The following is a 15206-nucleotide window of genomic DNA, read 5'->3' as shown; positions in this document are numbered from 1 at the left end:
TTGGGAAACTGAAATTCAAAAGGGTTAAATGTGACTGAATCACAATTAGAATGAAGTTTCCTGTGATGATGTGAAGAAGAAGGAACATTGCTGATGGGAATGTAAACTGGGCCAGCCACTATGTGAAATTCTGTGGCTGTTCCTCAAAACACTAAAAATGTATCTACCATATGACCCACAAATTGCACTGCTACTCAAAGGACACAGAAAACACTAATTCGAAAGGAAACCTATACTCCTGTGTTTATGACACACTATTTCTAATAGTGAAGATAGGGAAACAACCCAAATGCCCCCAGACAAATGGATCAAAAAGTTGTGGTATACACACACACACACACACACACACACACACACACACAATGGAATATTACTGAGCGATCAGAAACGATAAACTTATGCCATTTGTGGCAACATGGATGCTGAAAGCAAAATAATTCAGAAGGAAAAAGTTAAAAATTGCAAGGTGACCATAGATTTGATGAATACAGCAAGAGATGGGGAGGGCAAAGGGTCCACAGGGGGGAAGGGTTCTTGAAGGAAGAACCTTACGAAAATAAACAATATAAGAAAATAAATTAATGCGTTTATTAAAAAAGAAAAAGAGTTGCAGTTTCCTGATTCCAGAGCCCTTCCTTCCATGATACTATCTTGTCTTCAAGAACTAGTTTTAGAAGTAGTTTGTTACACTTAGCTTTTCCTTGAGAATGTTTTAGGTAGATTTGTAGCACACCAGTAGCCTTGATTTTCATTTTGAAGAATTGTCCTTTCTAATTCACAGATTAAGGATCAAGGCAAGCATCACTTTGTTAAAGTGAGAGTCCTAATCCATGTTGATATGAACAGAGATGGAGTAATTGCTATGTATTGCTATGAATTGTTTTTATTTCTTTGCAGAAGGTGCCTAGTACTAAGTTTGAACTGAAGCTCTAATGAGTACCCTGTCTGTCTTTCTCTAATGTGAAGTACATTTTATGTGCTATCTTTCATCCCCAGAATTCCTCCCTGTAAGGGTGTAAATGAGGAAACCCAAAAAGCTCTGGATCGTTCTCTTCTCGATTGCACTTTTCGATTACAAGGTAGAAATAACCGCACATGGGTGGCAGAGTTAGTGTTTGCAAATTGTCCACTTAATGGCACTTCTACCAGGGAGCAAGGTGAGATGATTTACATACTTTGCCTTTGTTTCTGGGTTATTTTGTTTTTGGTATTTATTGTTATTAATTTTCTCTCTTAATCCTGTTAGGACCATCCCGGCATGTTTATCTGACGTATGAAAACCTATTGTCTGAACCAGTTGGTGGTAGAAAAGTGGTTGAAATGTTCCTTAATGACTGGAATAGCATTGCACGATTATATGAGTGTGTGTTAGAATTTGCACGGTCTCTACCAGGTATATTTGATGATCTTCCTTTTGGAGCTAAAAACACCCACCCCCTTTTTTTAACTGAAGTAGTAAAACATGCACATCATTAAAAACAAAAAACCTCAAGAGTGGAATAAAAAGTTAGCTTCCCTCAGACTTCAGCTTCCTTCCCCCAGAAACAACCACAGTTAAGTTTCTTGTTTTTCCAGGAATTTTTGCACACAGTTATACCATACTGTAGTAGTAGTATTTACTGAGGGTTTACCACATTCCATACAGTGTAATAGTTGCTTCTGTTAACTCATTTAATCCTCGTAGTCGCCCTGTGAGGTTGGTATTTTATTAGTCTTCGTTTTAAAAATAAACAAGTCACAGGCGTAGAGAACTGAAGGTCACCTATCTAGTAAATGCCAGAGCTGCTTCAGTGTATCTCCACCCCTGCACTGGCTCTGTTTTGTAGAAAGGAAACTGGAAGCCTACTATCCATTTATGCTATTGCTTTCTTGTTTTTTGCTTTTGCTTCCTTTCTTTTAATTATGTATTTAGAGGCCTTTCTCTCTAGGCATATAATATTACCCATATGTTCTTTTTCAAATATTCTTAATTTTTGCATGTATGATCTTTATCTCCTTTTGTTTCCTTTCTATGTAGACATACCTGCTCATTTAAATATTTTCTCAGAAGTTCGTGTTTATAATTACCGAAAACTTATCTTGTGTTATGGAACCACCAAGGGAAGCTCAGTAAGTCTATGAATTAATTAAAACTGAAGTTCTCATAAATCTTTTAAAAATCAAGAACTTAAAAATTGTGAAACCTGCCATGAAATAATTGAGGGCTCAGGTAAAAATTAGGAAAAAATGATAAATTTCTTGATATAATATGCTATAATGCTTAACTCTATAATTAAAAACAGATTATACCCTCTTTGATGAGGAACATAATCTTAAAGAATTTTGGACTTTAACGTACTTTTGGTGTTTGTATTTTTTTCTTCATTGGTTTCAACTCTTAGCAATGTGGTTACTCCTAACAACGATTAAGTGTGAGTGGTTTTGAACAGTATGGTATGTCTGTGCTTATGATCACAGGATTATTAACATCTTTGATCCTATCTTAATCTAGAAGGCATTCCCCATAATCTGTAGTTCCTTGTTTTTTTCCCCCACCCCATATATAAAGTCCTAGAAATTTAATATGAAGTCAGCCAGGAGACTTCTCTCTGGACTCTCCCACATCAAGTAATAGCAGAAATTACTTGAGTGTTTCTTAACCTATTAACTGAAGGTATCTAAGGTATCTGTGTGGGGGTTGGTTTGCTTCCCTGAGAGTGCTCACAGAGGTGACTAATTCAGTTCTAGAGCAAAATGAAAAATAAAAAAATACTAATGATACTTTTCAAATAAAATTTAATAAAATTTTTTCCTTCAGCATGTTCTCTTTCTGTTTTATTTAGAAGTGGGTCAGGTAACAATCGCATACATGCCCACTGAATGTACTGCTTCATAGTAACAGCATATCTGGAATTGTAGAGTCCTGTCTGAAAAATTAATTTCTAAAAAGACTTCATCTAGATCTTTGGCTTTTGCCTTACTGTTGAAACATTTTTTCTTCTAGTCAAGTCTCTTTCTAGGTTTCTGAAAAATGTCATTTATTTGATTTAGATTAGTATCCAGTGGAATTCCATACATCAGAAATTTCACATTTCTTTGGGAACTGTTGGCCCAAACTCAGGTTGCAGTAACTGTCACAATACCATTCTCCATCAGCTTCAAGAAATGTTCAACAAAACACCAAATGTGGTTCAACTATTACAGGTAATTAAGTTTATGTTCTGTTTACAAATAAAACTCAAGTGTTGGTATCTCATGTAAAAAACTCCTCAAAAAATCGTGGATTTAGCTTTACTGACAAGAGTGAATGCCTTTGTCTTTCATAGCTTGCCCTCTTTTTTTTTTTTTTAAGATTTATTTAGTTATGCATACAAGAACTGGGGTCTAGGCCAAACATGTAAGGTGTGAGGGAATTTACCAAAGACAGAGTGGGGCAGAGCAGGCATATGTACTGAGATACACTGCTGAGGGCAACAGCAGGTGAGACAGCAGAGATGATCTGTGCCATGTGGGTTGCCTCCTTGCCTGAGGATTGACCTCATGCTGCAGTGGCTGGTGATAGCTCCATAGCACAGTGTCTTTAACCCCTGCACCACCAGAGAGGCCCTCTGTATGGTCTGGGTTGTTTTGTTTTGTTTTAATTACGCATACAAAACTGGGGTAGAGACCAGAGGTGGCAAGAGGATTCACCAGAGACAGAATGGAAAGCAGAATAGGAGACTGAGTGAAACATACTGCTGAGAAGAGCAGCGGGCAGGTCAGAAGTCTGCTGTGCCATGTGGGTCACCTCCCTGGCCGGGGATCTAGCTCATGCTGATGTGACTACTGATAGCAGTGCTTCGCTTTAACCAGTTGCGCCACCAGGGAGGGCCTCCTCTATATGTTCTCTTAAAGAGAAAGTTTTGTGAAATCTTCCATAACGATTTTGTCTCATTTGTGACAGTTGTACATCAAAAATTCTGAGGTTTTAGCATTTGTACACTAATGCTAGTTGCTCTCACTGTATTTATTCCTTGTAGGTATTGTTTGATACTCAGGCTCCGTTAAATGCCATCAACAAACTCCCCACTGTGCCGATGTTGGGCTTGACCCAGAGAACCAACACTGCCTACCAGTGCTTCTCCATTCTGCCACAGTCATCCACCCATATCAGGCTGGCCTTCAGGAACATGTATTGCATTGATATATACTGTCGGAGTCGAGGTGTCGTGGCTATACGGGATGGTGCCTATAGTCTGTTTGATAATAGCAAGTTAGTTGAAGGTTTTTATCCTGCACCAGGACTAAAGGTAACAGACTTTAATGTTATAGCATGAATAAATATAAATATGATCTCTGAAACAATTCAGGAATAATAGGGGGAAGGGAAGTAACTAACTACTATTTAAATTTAGTGGGAGTCAGATATGCATCATTTTCTTTGTTTTGAAGGAACTAGAAGTTCTGAAAAAGTGTTATGTCTGCATATAAGGTGATAAAATGTTTGTTGTTTCCTTACCCTATGATAAAGAAGGTGGAAGATACTGAAGGGAGTCATATTTGTTATTTGGAACTTTTAAGGGATTTTAAAAAGGCTTTCTTGGTTTTTGAGAAAATTTCATCATCAATTCAACTATGATGCTTTCTTGAAATGAGCCACAACCCCTGGATATTCTGGTATAAGAGTTCAATTGTATGTTCTTGTTGCTTAAGTCAACTAGTTGTAAATTGCCTATTTTGAAAATTAGTCCCCTGCAACTCATGCTTGCCACTTTCCTGCTCTGCTTTACACTGACAAAGCCAATTCTCTTGGTGTTACACACTTATCTCCAAATAGCATATTTACAGCACTATGAAATTCTTTTTCATATGTTTCTTCCCTCTTTCAGAGTGCTCCCAGTACACAGTTTCTTCTTTCCTCTTATCCTTACAATATGGTTAGATGGTGATTTTGATTTAAAAGTTGTGATTTTATTGTGAATTATGTAAACACAGTATTGTAAATTATGTCAACACTCTACCAAGCTTGCTATGATTACTTTTCCTTTCTTAATACATAATATTTTCCTGGGAATCACTAATTGACCCATCTTTTTTGGTCATCTTCCCTTTCTCTGTACCTTTACCCACTAATTCAGGGTAAAGTCTCTCCCATTTCTGCAACTCTCCCCTCAGTATATTTACATATCAGATACCTTACTGGTTTCATCTTGAAGAAATCTTTTCCACAGTCTTCGCCCTCCAATCTGGAATGGTAGTTTTCTCGAACTTTTGCACAGTTTGACTTCATCTGCAGGAGGATGATGAACAGGGGAGAGTCCTTAACTTCTCTCATGTTGTACACACTTTGACATGTCTTTTTCTCTACTTACTTGATTGTTTGGAACAATGCCTCATAAATGGCTTCCTAAGGAGTTTAATTTGAGACCTTGTTTGTCTCAAAGCATCTTCAGTTCACTCTCATGTAATTGAAAGTGGCTAGGTACAGAATGCTAGGGCTGTGATTGTTTTCTTTAAGCATTTTGGAAGCATTGTTCTATTGTCTTCTAGCTTATGTTGTGACAACTGAGACATTTAATCCTTTTCTAGTTGTTGAACCTTATGAAACTAAGAGCTCTTTCAATGTAGGACAGATATCCTTTTGCTCTGCGGAATTTCCATCCACTCGTCTCAGTGCTTCTGTTTTTTCTGCTAGCTCTTTCTTGTACCCCTACTATTCTGGAGTTAGCCCCTGATTTTCTTAACTTTGTTTCTTATGTCAGTTTTGCCTTTAAAAATATTTCCAAGAACTCTGTTTCTAAATGTTCGTTCTATGACATCCTGTTCTATATGGTTACATTATCTTCTCTTACCTCCTTTATTCCTATAAAATCTCTGTTCATGTACCCTGCCTTTTGCTTTGTTTTGATATTCTTATTAGGCATTCCTCAGATACTGATTCTTAACCCTGTTCTTCTTCAGAAGTGAGACTTATTGACTGTGATCTTCATTGCAGGACAATCTACTTGGGCCATTTCTTTGGGTAGCCCCCAATAGCAGTACTTTAGATCGAATTTTGTCGGGCTGGTATATGACTACCAAGAGGGGCATAGCAGGGTCTCCTGAATATATGGTGTTTTGGTAAACAAGAGAAGGGAACTAGGATCCTCAACATTCAACACGTAAACTTTACTCTCCTTTTTTTTTTTTTTGGTATGGTTTACTTTCTCTCGATTAGCATGTCCCCAAAGTCTAAGACCCTCTACCGGTGGTAAAGATCCATCCTAACCCAGTGAGAATGAGAAAAGGACCACGAGGACCTACGCATGGAGACTTTTATCCAGTCTTGGTTTTAGTCTCACCTTCATCCCCACTTCCAGGGGTTTCTGGTGATGCTGCTGATACCTTGTGTTTTGGGATCTGAATGGAATTAAATTTGCTTCTTTACTATCCCTGTTGCTTGCTTAGGGTGCAGCTTTCTCTCATTGGGTAGTTCAGTTACCACTCAGCCATCTGTTTTACAGTCTTCAAAATTTATTGCTGTTTACCTCTTCTTTTTTGTCTTTGTGAATTACTGCTTTAAATTTCTGTTTTAGGAGTATTAGGAGAGGAGGACACTTGACTCCATCGCCTTTAATTGGAAATCTGTGTAGTTTTAAAAGCTTTCTTGTGATTCTAGTAAGCTTATGGTCTATATTTTTTAAGGTTGAGAAGGAGGGGAGCATTAAAAGAAACCTGTTCTTGAAACATAAACTTTGATAGCCTTGGTCAGTTTTCTATGACATATCCTAGAAAACAAGATTTTTTTTAAGCTTTATTTATTTATGCATACATAACTGGGGTACAGGCCATAGGTGTTGGAGGTGGTGGTGAGAGGCTTTACCAGAGAGAGAATGGGGAGGAGAAAAGGCAGATCCACTGAAACACACTGCTGAGGGGAGCAGCAGGTGAGACAGGAGAGGTCTGCCACGCCATGTGGGTCAGCTTCCTGGCCGGGGATTGAACTCGTGCTGCAGTGGCCGCAGATAGATTCACAGTGCTGTGCTTTAACCCATTGTGCCACCAGGGAGGGCACACCTATAAAACAATCTTAATCTTGATTGAGTCTTCAAGATTAAGTCATATAAAAGGGGGGGGAAATGGCTTCATTTTACTCTGTCGTGTTTTCTAGGTTAAAACATGAGAACTCTAAGTAGGAAAATTTTCCAAATCATAAGTGATTGAATCATTGGTTTATATGTCCAACATACAACTTCACCTCGCCTCCCCCCTTATTTTTGGCCAGCAATTAATAAGAAAATATCTTGATGTGGAGTTAAAAAGGTGCCAGGATTTATTTTTTTCTTCAAATTTTGCTAGCACAACACTGGTCAGTTGATTAGGGTATTTTATCTTAGATTTTTTTGTTTGTGGCTGTTTCCCTTTATTTCCCCTCTTCCCTCAAAATTATCTTTTCCAGGTTGTCCTAACAATAGAGACCATTTGTCAAACACATTGCAGACGTGACATAATGTTTTTTTGTTGTTATTGTTACTATATTCTAAATTGATTTTAAAAATCTTTAGTAAGACGGTTTTCTAACATTAGGTAAAATAATCTAAATTGTACCTGTTTATATCCATAGACATTCCTGAATATGTTTGTTGACAGCAATCAGGATGCTCGAAGAAGATCTGTAAATGAGGATGATAATCCCCCTTCTCCCATAGGAGGAGATATGATGGATTCTTTAATCTCACAAATCCAGCCACCACCCCAGCAACAGGTGATGTTTAACTGAAATTCCCAGTGGTATCAAATATGTATAACTTAACAGGTTCTACAGGTATCTAGGCTTCTTTGTTGAAAGGTGAGGCAGTCTTTGATGAGCCAAAGTACCCAGGAAATTCATATTAAATAATAATTACAAAGGTGCTTTCAGTGATGGGAAGTGAATAATATCAGAAATAACATTGACCATGTCAGAAATAGCATTTGCGTCAAACTCATGCTGTTACAATCATGCCATTTGATCAACCATGTGATCACGAAAGAGGATATCCAAATGGCCTGTAAACACAGAAAGGATGCTTGACATTCTTTGGCATCCCAGAAACCCAAACTAAGGCATAGTGAGATGACCCTTCTTACCCACAAAAATGTCTTTAAGGAAAAAATTGATACTTTTCAATATTTGCTATTGGAACAACTCATTTACTACTGGGGTTACAAGTAATGGTGTTTATCCATATTCCAGAATGCTAAAGCTGAGCATTATGCATACCCAAGATTTAACAGTTTTACTCTTAGGCATATATGCAACAGAAATGCATCACAAACAGAAGAATGTTCATAACAACATTCTTTATCCATAATAATAATAATTCAGTGTTATCCAAAAAATTGTAAACAACCCAAATCAACAACAGGAAAGTGAATAAATTAGGGTATATTCATACAATGAGATATTTTACAAAAGTGAAAAAGGAAACAACTGCTACCTGGAACATGATAAATATCACTAACCTAATGTTCAGCAAATGAAGCTAGACACTATTAAGTACATTCAGTATTTATAAAAATTTCAAAAAACGGGCAGCACTAAGCTTGAATGATAAAAGTCAGATATTGCTTACCTTTGTGGAGGCAATTAAAAAATATAAGACTGGGAAGGTGTATGAGGAAGGCTTCTAATGTTCTTTAGTATCTTGATTTTTGTGGCAGTTACATTTGTAAAAATTCATAAAAACTGTACATTTAAGATTTGTATATTATGTGCGATTTGTACCTCAGTTAAAAGGCTAGACTAGGAAGGGTTATATTTGTCTTAGGTTTTTCATAACTGGATGTAAAGGTAGGTAAAGGTGAGTTAGAGGTCATCTTGAACTATCATATTTTATTGACTCAAACTCAGAGAAATAAGGTGCACTATTTTTTGTGTACTGCTAAGAAAGTAAGGAATACTTCCAATTAAAATGACATGCCATGACTGGGAAAACACACCTGATTTCAGAGATGTTAGAATATGGGGGAGGGGGTTGGGTTTCTTTGAAAAAGTGAAATAGCACTCAATGATAGAGGAAGATCAGTGATAATGCTAGATAAAATAAGTAAGAAATATATGGAAGGATATAAATGATGGTATTGTAAAGTCAAGAATGAAGATGTGCTGTTTTTAAAACATTTTGAAAGAGAGCTTTTAAAAACTTGTGCTATTGATGTATGTTTTATGCATTTTCATACCTTACATTTCCTACTTGGTAACCAATGAAGAGTGTAAATGTTAACACTGTGTCTTTACTGGGGAAAACCACACACTCATCTTACATGTATGGATGGCCATTTAAACAAAATTTAATTTCTTCTCAGCCTTTTCCAAAGCAGCCGGGATCATCAGGCGCTTATCCTCTTACTTCACCCCCTACATCTTATCACAGTACAGTTAACCAGTCTCCTTCTATGATGCATACACCCTCTCCAGGTAAGATATTTATTACTTACTCTCTTGTCATGTTCAACTTTGAAAACACATGGTATGTTCATCCTTAGACTTCAGAGAGAGCTCCTTTCAGAGTCTCTGACTAGGTATTTGCCACTCATTCATTCTAGCAGGACTGTGAATCTGTATTGCTGGTTCAAGAGCATTTGTGAACGGTTTGAATTAAGTGGAAGTACTGTCACCTAGCATCAGACTTATAGCAGAAATGTCAGTCACAACATTATCTGTGTCAGAGATCAACAGACTCTATAAGGCTTGTGAGCTAAGTCCTGCTCACCACATGTTGAATTTAAATAAGTTTCTTTGAAACACTAGCACACCTATTCATGTCATATATCTAGTAGTACATGCTGGCAGACAAGTGTATAGTACTCACTATGTGCCAAGCCCTATTCTAAGCACATTGCCCATTTAATCCCCCTAACAAACCCATGGCATAGGTCCTATCATGTCCCCATTTTATAGAGGAAAGAAATCAAGCCTTTTGTCCAGGTCATACAGCTAAATATGTAAATGTAACACTTACAGGTAAAGTTGAACATATTTATTTTGTGTAAGGCACTATATTAGGTAACAGAACATAGAAGATAGAAATTTTCTTATATAGTGGTAGACAATTTGAAACCTGCTGATAGTAAAAATAGTATAGTAATGTAGGAAGTATTTTAATGTTGCAGTTATTTATAGTTTTTGTACCCATGGTTTCCCCTTTCTTAATCCTAAAATAAAAACTAGTCCTGTGGCTAAATACCATCTTTAAGCTTGTATCTCCCAGTTTTTTATATCTCCCATGGACCTCGTCCCTGAACTTGAGTCCCTAAACCTGAACTTTCCAGCACTCTGTTCAGCATTTCCATGTAGATGTCAAGTCAGGATGGCCAAAACTAAACTGACCACTGCCCCTTCCTGCCATCTGTGCTGCTCCTCCCACAGATGTCCCATCTGAGTAAATAGCAGCCCCTTCCTTCATGCTACTTGGGCCAAAGTTGTTGAGAGTCATATTGAGCTCCTCTCTTTCCCCCACCCATATTCATTCAGTTACCAAATACTGACAGCGCTTTCTTCAGAATTCCTCCAGAATCCAACCATTTTTCTCCATTACTAGCCATCTCTCATCTGAATTACTGCAGTTGTCTCTAACTGGTATTCTCCCCCTGCCTGTAGTCACATAGCAGTTACAGTGTCCCTTCTAGAACAGAAGTTCATGACCCCTGCTACCAACTGCAGTGGTTTCTCATCTTATCCAAGGCACACCCTAAATCCTTCGAGTGATCTCTAAGTCCCATGGCATCTGGATCACCCCCCCCCATTTCTGACCTCATCTCCTCTTACTCCCCCCTTCTCATGCTGTCCTGTTATTTATAACTGCTGCCACCTTTGAAGCCTTTGCATTAGCTTTTCTGAAATATCTTATCCCCTAGATATCCTTATGCTTTAACCTTCACTTTCTTCATGTCAGTATCTAGAACAGTGTTTGGCATGAAGTTGACATTTGTGCCTATTTGTTGAATGAATGAATAAAGGGTACCCTGGACATTAATAAAGAAAAAAAGAACTCAGTCAATATAAGAGCTAGAAATTGGGCCCCATGGAGTTGATTTCTCTTTTATAATAATGAAAGCCTTCCCGTCTTCTTTTGTGCCATTTATGGGAACTTTATTGACTTGTTCCTTTAGTCTGTAGAATCTTAGAGTTCTTAGACAGGACATAATATGTGTCCTGCAAGATCATCTGTAATTATTTTCCTTTATTAGGAAATCTGCATGCCGCCAACTCCCCCAGTGGGGCTTTGAGAGCCCCATCACCAGCGTCATTTGTTCCAACTCCTCCCCCATCCTCACATGGAATCTCAATAGGACCAGGGGCCAGTTTTGCTAGTCCTCATGGTGAGTCCATACATGACATTTGTGATAGCATAAGAGTTTGACATGAAAGTAATTTTTTTAATAAGTTATTTTTCTATTGCAAAAGAAAATAGTTCTTCCTAATCCCACCATGCAGAGACCTACCAATTAGTCTGCTTTGGATTTTTCCTTCCTTCCTTCCCCTCACTCCTCCTTGCTTTTCCTGTCACCCCTGCTTGCCTAGCTGCTAGTGTCCCTGTTGCTCTTGCTTGTTCTTTGCTTATCTGCTTGCCTCCCAGCTCAAACTCCCTCTCCACTCCCCTTCCAAATAGGAACCCTATTGAATGTGTTGTTTTGACATTTGGATTTTTAACCACTTAACTCAATTCTATTTTGAATTCGTTCAAATGATAATGAATAGAAGAGGTTGCTAGTGAAATGTTTTCTTTCCTATCCCACCACCTACCACCTAGTTGTTCTTCCTAGAGGCGTTCATTGTGCTATTCTCATGTTTTCTTGCAGAAACATTTCATGCTTCCACAAGCACATACATGCGAGTCATTTTGCAAACATGGCAGCATACTGTAACGGCGTTGAGTGTCTTACTTTTTTTTAACTTAATGTGTCATAAATACCATGCCAAATCAGAACATAAAGAGCTTCAGTTTTTACAGCTGTGTAGCATCTGTGATTTTACTTTTTTTATTTTTACTATTAACATTTACAGGAACATAACTGTCAGTAAAATTACACTGTCATATTAAATGACTTCATATTATGACCTTGCCTGGGCATGTCATCATTTAACTGCTCCGCTATTATGCATTTAGAGTGTTCCACCTCCCCCTTTTTTCCCCCACAATTAAGCATGTCATCTTTGCTCATATCCATGATTATTTCCTTAGGTAAGTTCCTAGATGTAGAATTGCTGTCTCAAAGGGTTTGAGAAATGCTAAAGCTTTCAGAACATTGCAAATTGCTCACCTGAGGCTGTACCAGTTTCTTCTAGCATCATACAAGAATATCTGTTTCCCTGCATCATTGTCAACGTGTGGTATTATGAGTTGGAAAAATCTTGGTTATTTTGATAGGTGAAAAATGGTATCTTACTGTTTTATGTCCATGTCTTTTATTAGTGAAGTTGAACCTTTTTAAAATAATGTTCATTGGCCTTTATTATTTTATGCCTACTAGTTTATATTCTTTGCCTATGACCTTGTGTATTTTCTACCAATTTCTAAGACTTCTAAATAAGGGCCATTTGCTCTCTGACATAGAAGTATTTTATTAGCTTGTCATTTGGTTACAAAGGTACAAATGATACGTGGTTGAAAGTATTTGCAGGATGAAATTCAAATATCAAATGGTTCAGGAAGTTGCTGCTTTGAAAACTTGATTCTTGGTTCATTTCCTAGTCAGTTTCCTATTCACTAAATAGACTGGAAAATTTCCCTCTTGTCAGCTTTCTCTTAGTAAATACGAACATACTTTGTTAGGGTTCATTTAAAAAATAGATTTCTGCCCTGATGGAGCTTTGAGATTTCTTACTCTTCACTTTTTCAAACATTTAGTAGGTTTGTTACATATCACACATGTTGGAATTGTCATAAGGTAAATTTCATCCTTTCTAAGTTTTTATTTTGTTAATGCTTATATTAAAAAAGTGCATAAGCTGTACAAAAAAATTGCCGTGTTAAGAAGCCTCACACTTCAGTGAAATATCTATTGAATGAAACAATATTATCACCACGTAAAGATCTGAATGTTGTCAAATATTTTTGTTACTAAAAATACAGGTTTTTAAAATTATTTGTTGACTTGCTTATAGGAACTCTGGATCCTAGTTCTCCTTACACTATGGTGTCACCAAGTGGACGAGTAGGGAACTGGCCAGGATCTCCTCAAGTGTCCGGCCCCTCACCAGCAACACGCATGCCTGGAATGTCACCAGCCAATCCATCACTACATTCTCCAATTCCAGATGCTTCTCATTCCCCTAGAGCTGGAACAAGTGAGTGTCATCAACATTTTTATGTTCACTTCTAGTATAACCAATGGATGACCTATTTAACTCCATCCTCAAGTTTGAAAATCAGAACCTACTTGTCGAATGGGGAGATTTAATAATTCAAACTTCTATCCACTTAATAAATAGGTTAACAGTAATTCATTTACAAAGTGAAGCAAAATGTAGGAATGTCTCTGAGGTGGATCCTAATACCTCTATTATGACTACTAACTTAGCTGTAATAAGAGAACTATAGGGAGACCTAAAGTTAACTGACAAGATTATACAAATTTATATAGAAGAGAAGAATTGTACAGATACATTAGTTTTTGCTGTGTGATTTTCATTGACTTAAATAATAGTCATGTATTAGCTCACTATTCTTCAGGTTGGCAATTTGGGCTGAGCCCAGCTCTGTGATCCTTTCACTTTGCTAGGCGCTCTCATGCTTCCATGGTCAGTTCCTTTGTTGAATGGGACCTGCATTGCACACTCTCTGGTCCATGTGGTTTCATCCTTGATCATGGGCTTTTTCACCCAAAGTTGGACAAGGTTCTGAGACAGTGAGTGAAAGCCTAGGCTTGCAGCCAGCACTGTGTCACTCCCACTGCATTCTGTGAGCCACAGTGGGTCTTTAGGCCAACCCAGATTCTAGGCAGCAAAATAGACTACGTTGAAGGAGTTACTGCCAAGTCACATTGCAAGGGGAATCACTATAGCAGTTTTGTTAACACAAAGCTAATATATAGTTGCTACCCCAAGGAGTAACTGAAACAGTGCAGATTGCTTTAGAATATCTAATACTTAAAATAAAAGCAACATAGGGAACAGTGAGTATATATTTATAAATGAAATGATGTGTTTTCCTTCCCAAAAGGTTCCCAAATGATGCCAACAAACATGCCTCCACCTCGTAAACTACCTCAGCGCTCCTGGGCGGCCTCCATTCCTACCATCCTCACTCACAGTGCCTTGAACATTTTACTGCTGCCCTCTCCAACGCCAGGCCTTGTACCTGGCCTGGCAGGTAGTTACCTTTGTTCTCCACTTGAGAGATTTCTTGGATCAGTCATCATGAGGCGACATCTTCAAAGAATTATTCAACAAGAAACGGTACGAGTACCTAGTGACTTTGTAACTAGAGATTGTCAAGGGTGGTGCTAAGTTATCCCCAGAGTAAGAGCTGAACAAAAGTGACATTGCCTTACTTCCTGTAACCAATTTGTGGAAATTGTGTTTGGTACCCTGCCTAGTCGTAAAATTAGGGCCCACTGTTTTCCTTTTCATCCTTACATTAACACATTCCTGCATTTTTTAATTTGCTGTGTTATGGCTAGTATGAGCCTGAAAATGGTCTCTCACAAGATAGGACAACTGCACCCAGGATAATAGTAGCATATGAGTAACTATTTGCCCTCTGGAATGCCCTAGTAGCAGACTTTGAATCTGAGTCTCCACTGAAATAAAACTATGATCACAAGCTTGAAAGCTGCTTTTTAAATATATGAACAGTTGAATGGATTTAAAGCCCTCACAAGAAAAAAAGAATAACCTCTCTTGTGGTAATACCCTTAGGAAATAGTTCAGAGTGGAGAGCAGCAGCTCTGGTGTCAAGCAGCCCAAGGACATACCACCTTCTAGTATGAGCTTGGGTAAATTCCTTCACCTTTGTGATAGTAGAAAATAGTCATATCTACCTAACTCACAGCTGTTGTGGCAATTTGAGATGTTTTATATAAAGCCCTTACCTTAGTGTATCTGGCTATTCAGTACATATTAGTTATTTGTAATTGTTATTATTGATACATGTTTGTGTTGATGAGGTGGTCAGGATGGTGAGCGTTTAAAATATTCACTCCACATATAGCAACAAGCGTCTCTGCAAACTTTATATTCAGATTTGAAAAAAGTAAGTTTAACATAAATTGACTAAATTAGT

General features: G+C 37.7%; 1 protein-coding gene across 1 annotated transcript in view; it reads left to right on the top strand.

The window, feature by feature from the left end:
* MED14 (mediator complex subunit 14) overlaps nucleotides 1-15206 on the top strand; it is a 58872-nt gene that overhangs the window by 37454 nt on the left and 6212 nt on the right. The window contains exons 17-26 of the mRNA XM_004689952.2: nucleotides 997-1157; nucleotides 1247-1393; nucleotides 2018-2109; nucleotides 3031-3183; nucleotides 3999-4268; nucleotides 7562-7702; nucleotides 9286-9397; nucleotides 11170-11301; nucleotides 13088-13270; nucleotides 14145-14380. Coding sequence (XP_004690009.1) covers nucleotides 997-1157; nucleotides 1247-1393; nucleotides 2018-2109; nucleotides 3031-3183; nucleotides 3999-4268; nucleotides 7562-7702; nucleotides 9286-9397; nucleotides 11170-11301; nucleotides 13088-13270; nucleotides 14145-14380 — 1627 coding nt within the window. The remainder of the gene's footprint in view (nucleotides 1-996; nucleotides 1158-1246; nucleotides 1394-2017; nucleotides 2110-3030; nucleotides 3184-3998; nucleotides 4269-7561; nucleotides 7703-9285; nucleotides 9398-11169; nucleotides 11302-13087; nucleotides 13271-14144; nucleotides 14381-15206) is intronic.

This window comes from Condylura cristata, unplaced genomic scaffold, assembly GCF_000260355.1.
Source record: "Condylura cristata isolate star-nosed mole 26May11 unplaced genomic scaffold, ConCri1.0 scaffold00027, whole genome shotgun sequence".
Taxonomy (NCBI): domain Eukaryota; kingdom Metazoa; phylum Chordata; class Mammalia; order Eulipotyphla; family Talpidae; genus Condylura; species Condylura cristata.
The sequence above is the reverse complement of the archived record's forward strand: the minus strand, read 5'-3'. Positions and strand labels throughout refer to the sequence as shown.